The 10,488-nt window shown below is 50.3% G+C and overlaps 1 protein-coding gene across 8 annotated transcripts in view; it reads right to left on the bottom strand.

Moving 5' to 3' along the window:
* The window catches only part of LOC105292562, a 713,386-nt gene that overhangs the window by 667,241 nt on the left and 35,657 nt on the right, over window positions 1-10,488 (bottom strand). For 4 of the 8 annotated variants that reach the window (XR_002780492.1, XM_023530985.1, XM_023530983.1 and 1 more), the window contains one exon: window positions 5,748-5,896. The exons of 3 other annotated variants lie outside the window; for them this stretch is intronic. Coding sequence is in view for 3 of the 5 variants with exons in the window: in XM_023530985.1 (XP_023386753.1) it covers window positions 5,748-5,896 (149 nt within the window). In the remaining 2 variants the exon portion in view is untranslated. Of the gene's footprint in view, window positions 1-1,615; window positions 2,165-5,747; window positions 5,897-10,488 lie in introns of those variants that run through there. One more of the 8 variants, XR_002780529.1, reaches the window with a different exon arrangement.

Below are 10,488 nucleotides of genomic sequence, written 5' to 3'. Positions count from 1 at the left end.
AGATTTCATTCAAAACGACGATATTGGCCTCCACCTACGGGCCAGCCACAGCTCTAGAATCCTGGACCTCTCCATCGTTCTCCTACAGAAGACTGCCCGAGACTTTCAGCCAAAACCGGAAACCCTACTTCAGCATCTGGCCTTTCTGCCAACAGTCAATGTGTTTCTCTTCAAAAGGTGTCCGTTTCAAAGCTCTCCACCTCACTCCCTTACCTGCTGCAGGACGGAACCTCAGGCCAGGTAGAGACCTCACAGCCAAATTGTAGGTGTCCAGCCTGAGTCTTCTGGGCTTTTACACTTTCAAGATAATCACCGAATTCAGAGCCATGGGGCCTTTCTAGGCTGACAGCTCTCAGAAACTGCTGGACGTTAAACTCTGTGATCTCGGCCGCTTCAATTCAAACCCAGGTCTCTTCTCCTCTAGGCCCAGAGCTGACTTCACCAGAGTCCACCATACAAACCGATCTGTTCTGAAGATTCACTTGAAGATATTTCCAGCTTATCAAAGTTTTCGATCACAGAAATCACACAATATAATATTCATTCATGCATTCATTCATTCGTTCAACAAAATTTTGGAGCACCTACTGTGTGCGAAGCGAACGCATGATGGGGAAAAAAGCAACAAAGTTAGAGTCAGAAAAAGTGGACCTCCGCCCTAGCGTGTGCCTAACTCACTGAGCGTCCCTAGGGGAAATGACCACCTCCTCTAGCAGACGATGTCATCAAGAGTCTACAGCAGGTCCTGTGCATCTCGGTATCCCAGAACCTAGTACAATGAAGGCACAGGGCAGGAACTCTCTGATATAGTAGACTAAACAACTGAATTCTACAGTCTCAGTCAACGCCTCTATTGAATGGCGTAACACAAAGATGGGAGACTTAAATGACATTAAATATGTGGCAGTACCCAGCACTCCTTAGCAGGATCTTGGTGGACTACTTCAGGGCTAGGAAATTTTGTCACAGACAATTAGAAGCACAAGACTCCACACTCAGCCTAAATGCTGGCTTGCCCCTTACTAGCTGCATGGCCTTGGACAAAAGACTGTCTCTCCACGCCTTAATTTCTTCATCTGGTAAATGGGCATGATGCTATACCTCCCCACTGTGTTTCTGTTGAAGATTAAATACGTTAAGATAAGAAAGCACTTTAGCACAGGCTGGCACATAGAAAGTGCCTGTAAAAGTCTTCTGCAGACACCCACCCATGCTTCTGAGTCACTCTGCAGGCCAGCGAAGCCCTACGCACATTCTCCATCACAGGATGCCCCATGCCTCGGCCTGTATCTAGAGTCAAGGGCGGGCATAAAAAAATTCTTTACTTCCAAGGAGAAAGGTGTAACACACATTCCCACCTTCCTAGAAGCACAGGGCCCTTGTTTCCCTCACCGGCTTTTGCTGGAAGGTGAGCCTAAGAACTATTTCACATCTCTCTATTCCGAGAGGAAAACAACAGGATGAGCAGGAATATAAAAGGCAACAGCCATGTGGCCTCCGCAGGGAGCCTGGGGGAGGGTGTGACCCTGGGAAACGGAGGGAGACCATCTTGAGGGGTCAACTGCCCAATTTCCTCACACCATGCCCCACCCCCCTCAGCCTCCCAGACGCAAACCTTTAGGGGTCCTCACTGCCAAGGCCTCCAGCTGCCTTCTCCATCCCTGCCTAGGAGGCCCACTGCGCAGCGTGCCCTCAGGGCTCAGCATGCAGGCTCAATCCACAGTGACAGCAGGGCTCCTAATGACGCCTTTGTTTCCTCTTAATAGTCTGCTTCCTGCACTGCTGACAGCTGACTTCCTCAGGGAAGACTCCAGCAGCCAAGTGGCCAAGGAGAGTAGAAACAAAGAAAAGGACGAGAGAATGAAAGAAACAAATAAACCTGAGTCCGAGAATCTAATACAGTGAAGTGAGGTCTGGACATCTTGGCCCTTTCTAGCTCTGTGACTCTGAGCGAGTGTCTTCTGCTAAACCCTCAGTTTCTTCAACCACGAAATGGGTGTAAGGACAGTGCCCACTCCCAGTACATAGATGTCATTTTTGTACCTCCTCGCTCACAGTGACAGGAATGGTCATTTCAAGAGGCTCTCAAAATATGCAAGACACAGGAGATTGGTGGGCTCCCGCTGTGGCTCTGTCAGATGAGGCCAGGCCCTCTTCCCCAGGGATCCTGCCCACCGGTCCAGCCCCAGCTTGCTGAACCTGCCCACAGGTCTTTCCTGTAACTCAGCTGCTGACTTGAGTTCAACTCTTGGATTCTGAATCTCAAAGGGACACAGGAGATCCTACGAGGCAGAATTAGGACGGCCTTTAAAATGATCAAGGTACAAGAGATCTCGGGGGTGGCCAGCGGCAGAGAGGGTCAAATGCCAATTCGGGCCCAGGAGGGTCCCACAAAAGACTCACTGTTGAAGACAAGACTGCCCCAGTGACTCAGAGGATGCACTTTGGGACAATGACTCAGCACCCAGTGCAGAAACGGGCAGGCGACCACAGCCCAGGTCGGACTTTGCACTGGCTGCTCCAAGTTCAGCATCACCTCACGCCTGCTCAGTCCAGGGAGAAAGCCAAACGGGATTCAGTGGGGAGTCAGCCCTGTGTGAACAGTCCCCAGGCGAGCAGTGGACATTTCTGTCCCAACCTCACAGCTCCTTATGTATTACAGCCTGCACTATGCTGGCCACCTAGTAATCCCAGTGTCAGGGAGAAAGCAAGCTCAAAAGACAGACCGGAGCTCAAATTCTGACTCTGTGGCCGGAAGCAAGATGCTTAACCCACATGCTGGTCCTTAGAGAAAAGCCTGGACCACTGTGCCTGGCCTGAGTTGGCCACAGGAAATGTTGGTTCTTATTCCTTCTTCTACTTCCTAATAAGATAAGAATCCACACTTGATCATTCTTTATGTTCTAAGGATGCAAGAATACAGTTAGGGAATTGGACAGCCAACTACCAACTGAAATTGTCCAAAATGAGCCAGCCTACTAACTGTAAACAAGCATAGGATTAGAAGGAAAGTAATACGGTTTTTCTCCCATTTAAACATGCCATTAAAAATGAATCTTCGTGTGTAGCAACTAGAGAAAATGAAAGAGACAAGAGCCCAAGGTCACAGCATCGCTCTATATTAGATTTCATTCAAAACGACGATATTGGCCTCCACCTACGGGCCAGCCACAGCTCTAGAATCCTGGACCTCTCCATCGTTCTCCTACAGAAGACTGCCCGAGACTTTCAGCCAAAACCAGAAACCCTACTTCAGCATCTGGCCTTTCTGCCAACAGTCAATGTGTTTCTCTTCAAAAGGTGTCCGTTTCAAAGCTCTCCACCTCACTCCCCTACCTGCTGCAGGACGGAACCTCAGGCCAGGTAGAGACCTCACAGCCAAATTGTAGGTGTCCAGCCTGAGTCTTCCGGGCTTTTACACTTTCAAGATAATCACCGAATTCAGAGCCATGGGGCCTTTCTAGGCTGACAACTCTCAGAAACTGCTGGACGTTAAACTCTGTGATCTCGGCCGCTTCAATTCAAACCCAGGTCTCTTCTCCTCTAGGCCCAGAGCTGACTTCACCAGAGTCCACCATACAAACCGATCTGTTCTGAAGATTCACTTGAAGATATTTCCAGCTTATCAAAGTTTTCGATCACAGAAATCACACAATATAATATTCATTCATGCATTCATTCATTCGTTCAACAAAATTTTGGAGCACCTACTGTGTGCGAAGCGAACGCATGATGGGGAAAAAAGCAACAAAGTTAGAGTCAGAAAAAGTGGACCTCCGCCCTAGCGTGTGCCTAACTCACTGAGCGTCCCTAGGGGAAATGACCACCTCCTCTAGCAGACGATGTCATCAAGAGTCTACAGCAGGTCCTGTGCATCTCGGTATCCCAGAACCTAGTACAATGAAGGCACAGGGCAGGAACTCTCTGATATAGTAGACTAAACAACTGAATTCTACAGTCTCAGTCAACGCCTCTATTGAATGGCGTAACACAAAGATGGGAGACTTAAATGACATTAAATATGTGGCAGTACCCAGCACTCCTTAGCAGGATCTTGGTGGACTACTTCAGGGCTAGGAAATTTTGTCACAGACAATTAGAAGCACAAGACTCCACACTCAGCCTAAATGCTGGCTTGCCCCTTACTAGCTGCATGGCCTTGGACAAAAGACTGTCTCTCCACGCCTTAATTTCTTCATCTGGTAAATGGGCATGATGCTATACCTCCCCACTGTGTTTCTGTTGAAGATTAAATACGTTAAGATAAGAAAGCACTTTAGCACAGGCTGGCACATAGAAAGTGCCTGTAAAAGTCTTCTGCAGACACCCACCCATGCTTCTGAGTCACTCTGCAGGCCAGCGAAGCCCTACGCACATTCTCCATCACAGGATGCCCCATGCCTCGGCCTGTATCTAGAGTCAAGGGCGGGCATAAAAAAATTCTTTACTTCCAAGGAGAAAGGTGTAACACACATTCCCACCTTCCTAGAAGCACAGGGCCCTTGTTTCCCTCACCGGCTTTTGCTGGAAGGTGAGCCTAAGAACTATTTCACATCTCTCTATTCCGAGAGGAAAACAACAGGATGAGCAGGAATATAAAAGGCAACAGCCATGTGGCCTCCGCAGGGAGCCTGGGGGAGGGTGTGACCCTGGGAAACGGAGGGAGACCATCTTGAGGGGTCAACTGCCCAATTTCCTCACACCATGCCCCACCCCCCTCAGCCTCCCAGACGCAAACCTTTAGGGGTCCTCACTGCCAAGGCCTCCAGCTGCCTTCTCCATCCCTGCCTAGGAGGCCCACTGCGCAGCGTGCCCTCAGGGCTCAGCATGCAGGCTCAATCCACAGTGACAGCAGGGCTCCTAATGACGCCTTTGTTTCCTCTTAATAGTCTGCTTCCTGCACTGCTGACAGCTGACTTCCTCAGGGAAGACTCCAGCAGCCAAGTGGCCAAGGAGAGTAGAAACAAAGAAAAGGACGAGAGAATGAAAGAAACAAATAAACCTGAGTCCGAGAATCTAATACAGTGAAGTGAGGTCTGGACATCTTGGCCCTTTCTAGCTCTGTGACTCTGAGCGAGTGTCTTCTGCTAAACCCTCAGTTTCTTCAACCACGAAATGGGTGTAAGGACAGTGCCCACTCCCAGTACATAGATGTCATTTTTGTACCTCCTCGCTCACAGTGACAGGAATGGTCATTTCAAGAGGCTCTCAAAATATGCAAGACACAGGAGATTGGTGGGCTCCCGCTGTGGCTCTGTCAGATGAGGCCAGGCCCTCTTCCCCAGGGATCCTGCCCACCGTTCCAGCCCCAGCTTGCTGAACCTGCCCACGGGTCTTTCCTGTAACTCAGCTGCTGACTTGAGTTCAACTCTTGGATTCTGAATCTCAAAGGGACACAGGAGATCCTACGAGGCAGAATTAGGACGGCCTGTAAAATGATCAAGGTACAAGGGATCTCGGGGGTGGCCAGCGGCAGAGAGTGTCAAATGCCAATTCGGGCCCAGGAGGGTCCCACAAAAGACTCACTGTTGAAGACAAGACTGCCCCAGTGACTCAGAGGATGCACTTTGGGACAATGACTCAGCACCCAGTGCAGAAACGGGCAGGCGAGTGCCCCTGAGTTGCCTCCAGAAATAGGGGGTCCAGTGCCAGGAGGGCCAGGCGAGAGTCAGCTCAGAGGAATGCCCCCCCTACCCCCGCCTACGAACTACTCACTGGGCTGGCATCCCGCCCCGTGATCAACTGACCTGTCGCTGGGCCAGGGTAAACAGGCGGGGAGCAGGAGCTTCCCGGCCGTGGAGTGAGGTCATGCCTGCAGAGGGCGACTGGGATCTGAGGAGGGTGGGCGGCCCGCGGGGCAGGAAATGGCCAGAACGCCCCACACTGGTTTCTGGAGCTGGAGAGACAGAAGCCAGGAATAGAAATGAGGGTTCCCAGGACAGACATGGGCAGGGCAGGAGCTCGCACTCTGGGGGACAGTGGGAGCCCACGGTGTAAATTATTCTATAAGGCGGTTAGAGACTTCATTTGCATCTTTTGCCTCCCCCCATCCCTCTCTCCTCGTCTTCCCACTCTGCTTCCTCTCCCTCCCTCTCTGTCCTGCAACTTCTCCTCTTCCTCTCTCTCTCATTCATTTCTAGAGACCTCAGTCACGACCATGTTCCCAGCCTCTGCCACAGCCAGAAGCCCCTCAGACTCACAGCAACCCTGCCGGTACACTTTACCTGCTGCCTCATCTAAAACCCCGACCCTTTGAAATTGATACTGTTATGGCTCCTTATTTCACAAATGAGTACGTGGAGGCCCAAAGAGTGAATATCATACTGAAGGTCACACGGCTGGCTTCAAAACCAGGCAGGCTGGCACCAGGGTCCATTCACTCATCACTTAACATCACTATTTGTCCCAAAGCTCTCCGGCAGGGGAATGATGTGTCGAATAGAATTTAGATGACTGGTCCAAGACCCCCAAGCTTATTCACATTGGAGTGTCTCGCCCACGGGTCGCTGGGCTCGTGGCCTCTTGCAACGGGATGCAGAGTTAGTGCACGGTGGTTCCACCATGCATCCCAGCTCTGCGTAGAAGCTACAGAAAATACTCTATTCCAGCTATGGCCACTGAGGCTCCGTTGGGGACTGCACACCAAGTAAGCACTCTTCATCACAGCAATTACCGCCCTGACTCAGCCCCGAGAATTCTAAAACCAGAAATCAAGGCTGTTTTCCCGATGCCTGTGAGCCTGGGTATGGGTGACCCCAAGTCCTAGACGGCTGACCAACATGCACCCTGGATCCAGGCTGTCCTTGTAAAGCACCAGCTGAGCTAATTGTAGCGCTTGGAGAGGTAGGTGTGCCTGGCCTAAGCGACTTTGGAACTTCCCTTGTAAAATGACAAGAACAGAGACTCGATCACAGCCCAGGACATCCAGGGTGGAGACACTTGATGGGTTCCTCCGTTGAAGCCTGTCCACAAAAACTCGGGGGACAGAGCACAAAGAGCTCACAAAGACTCCTTGTCTCGACCTCTCTCCTGCATGGAGAAACCGTGGTCTAGACCATTTGGCCTAATAACTTGACTCAGGATTAATCCAGTCTCCTCTCTGCCGCTCTTGATACGGGTCCAAACTCATCCTCCCTAAAGGCTGAGACAAAATTAACCCTGCCGCTTACCACAGAGACCTTCGTTCCCGGGACGGCGTCCCTTCTCAAGAGGCGGGAGAGGTCACATCCAGGGAACCACTCTGCTCGCTCGGGATTAGGCCACCATGGACTGAATGCCGATCGTGTGCCAGGCCCTAGGCTGGGCATTTTCATATCTTATCTCACCTAATTCTGACCACAAACCTGCCAGACGCGCACTCCACCTCGAGCAGACAGAGGACCCAGAGCAGGTCTCGCGAGGGGAGTTGAGTAACCAGGTCACACAGCCTAGGACTGAGCTTGGATGAGGGACTCAGGATGATCCAGCTCTGTGGTCCCACATCACCAGAGTGCGTCCTGAAGAAAGGGAAAAACTGCCACGGAAGGACGCCAACCCCAAACGGCTCAGCTGGCCCAAAGGAGGCGATCGTGGCAAATGAGAAAATTCCTCACAACACCCTTGGTCGCCTCCCACCCCGATATTAGTTTTAGATTTGAAATTTAGGAGCGATCTCTCCTCTCATTTTCGGAATTGTTTCGATTCCTTCTGCATTCTTGTTTTACTGTAATATTTTCTGTAACAGTGTTTTCTTAATTTAAGAAAAAGAGACTATGACCACCACACCGGTGGGTCTACACAAGAGACCAAAGGACAAAATTCACATTTCAATCATATTGCTCAATCCATGTGTAGACACTAATCACGTGCTCTGAAAACTGCCATGAGCTCCACACAGATCAGGCAAACTGACTGTTTTTAATATTTGCAGAGCCCGCTCTGCCCTGGTCCACACCACTGCTGTGCGTTATAGGATAAATCACAGCACCTGGTAACCTATATGAATATTAGTTGTTTCTTTTACTAGTTATGTTTCTGAGGGTCCCTGAACCCGGAACAGTGGCATCATCACCGAAAGATGTGCCACCAACAGGTACACGTGACCCGAGTGACACTTGAAGTCAAGCTTCAAACGCTGTACCACCACAGAGATGAACACTCCTTTACAAAAACTGACCTTTTCAACGCCTAAGTGCTACTCCCAATTACCTATCCTGTAAACCGGATGTTTGGTCACTGAGTTCTCTTCAAGGACAGTGCTCCTTTGCCTGACTGACCTTTAAAGAGGCCCACGGCCCCTGGCGGCCTGCACCAGCCAGGCAAGCCTGGGCCCATACTCCCACATGTGCACGCATGCACACCCACGGGCAGGCACACACACAGTCTTCCTCCTGTCTAATTTTTAAGTGTCCTTGTTCCTTCTTCCATCCCCTTTTACCTTTCCTGGCCTGCACAGCCTGGAGCATGATAAAAGATACCTCTCAGGGAAGACAGGACCCTAGAAGTTGCTGCAGAATTCTACCTTTATCTGATTGAAAACCAGTCTTTCCACCTCCTGGGTACACCTTGTTCTGAAAGCTGGGCCAGGCTGCAAGTTCTGCCTTATCCTAAACCCACTCGAAGGATTCGTGCCTAGGGGGATCCTGGGAGCCTTTCCACCCTTGGTTCACTCCCACTCCAGCCCCGGACTGCCCTCTGTGAGAAAGGAAAAGTCTTCTGAGGTCCAAGAGAAAGAACAGAAGACAGCATGGCTGTAGCCTTGGGCCGGCTCTGCCAAGCTAAAACCTCCCAGCAGTTACCTGCCGTGTGCTCCCCAACTCCACTTCCCTGTCCTTTCCATGCTCACCTGGTACCCCCTCCTCGGCCAGGCCGACCCACGCCTGGGCTCCCACCACTATGTACCAGGGGTGGGCACCTAGGCCCATCTGTGTGACCTCGCTGAGCCTGTAAGATAGAAATAACTCATAGGATATTGAGAGAATCAAATGAGGCCATGTTTTTCTCACTGATTTTTAAATGAACTTAAGTTTTTAAGAACAATTTTAGACTTTACAGAAGAAAAAAAAAAAGTGGATTAAGTACAGCGAGTTCTCATACCCTGCACCAAACTTGCCTACTATTATCATTTTATATTACTTTGATACATTTCTTAGAAATAACGAACCCTTACTGATATATTACTCTGAGCTAAAGTCCATACTTGATCCAGAATGTCTTAGTCTTCTCTTAACGTCCTTTTTCTACTCCAGGATCCCACATTACATTTAGGTGTTGTGTCTTCTTAGGCTCCTCCTTCTTAGCTGTGGCCGTCTCTCAGACTCTCCTTGCCACTTTTGAGGAACACTGGCCTGGTCTTTTGTAAATGTCTCTCCATTGAGAGCTGTATGAGCCGTGTTGATAATGCACCCTTGACGTGATGTGATACAAATGGCACTTTACCGCTACAGTTTTTCTTCCCCCAAACCTATGACAATCTAATCACGAGACAGTCATGATTTTTTAAAATTAAATGTATGATAGATAATACGCCCGATACAGTTCAAAATTCAAATGATACCCAAAGACGCATAGTCAGAAAGTCACCTGCCGTCCTCTCTCCCACTCTGCCCTGTCTCACTCTTCAAAACACAGGTTGTCACTTGTGTCAATTTCTGGTGTATCCTTACAGAATTTGGGCATGTATAAATTCTTATATCCCGTCCACACGCAGACACTTGTTACGCGAAAGACTCTGCACTCAGCCTCTTCTGCAACATGTCCTGAGACCTGGCTGTGTCATGCACATAGCGATTCCTCCTTTTCCACACTTAGCCCACTGTACGGGGAGGGGCCACTGTGTACACAACCAGTCTTCAACTCGCAGACATCTGAGTTGCTCCCGATCTTTTACTACTGTCAAAGTGCTACTGTGACTAACCCTGGGCATCGCTTGTTTCACACAAACAACTGTAGGGTGGGGACGGATCTCAAACGTGAGCATGCCAGGTCACAGGGCACACCTATTTGTAGTTTGGATAGAGAGGGCCAAGGTGCCCTCTCAAAGGACTGTATCGACCTGCGTTCCCTCCGAAACTCAGGGATGAGGGTCTGTTTCTACACAGCTCTGTCAACGACTGAGTACGTCACTAACTTGGGGAGATCATCTTATGCTTAAGTGCCCTGCGAGATTCCTTTTCTGTGAACTGTCGTTATACCATGACGAGGCCTTCGATGCACACGTATCAGCTGCCGGTCACAGAAAGGGAGCCGGCCGCCCGAGGAGGCAGGCGGTGAGAACGCATCACGACTGGACAGTGGGACTTGGCCAAGGCCTCGGCCAAGTAAGACCTGTGAGTAGGAAAGACGGGAGAAGAGGGAAGGGCCTGGCTGGAAGGAGCCCCCCAGAGGAAGGGGATCCAAGGAGACCCGAGGAAACAGAGACTGAGGGGTCTGTCTGGCGGGAGGGTAAGGCCAAGGCAGAACGGATGCCAACCAAGGCCTCGAACACCAAGCCACAGAGCTGGGTCTCAC

Source organism: Pteropus vampyrus, unplaced genomic scaffold, assembly GCF_000151845.1.
Source record: "Pteropus vampyrus isolate Shadow unplaced genomic scaffold, Pvam_2.0 Scaffold59, whole genome shotgun sequence".
In the NCBI taxonomy this organism is placed as follows: domain Eukaryota; kingdom Metazoa; phylum Chordata; class Mammalia; order Chiroptera; family Pteropodidae; genus Pteropus; species Pteropus vampyrus.
The sequence above is the reverse complement of the archived record's forward strand: the minus strand, read 5'-3'. Positions and strand labels throughout refer to the sequence as shown.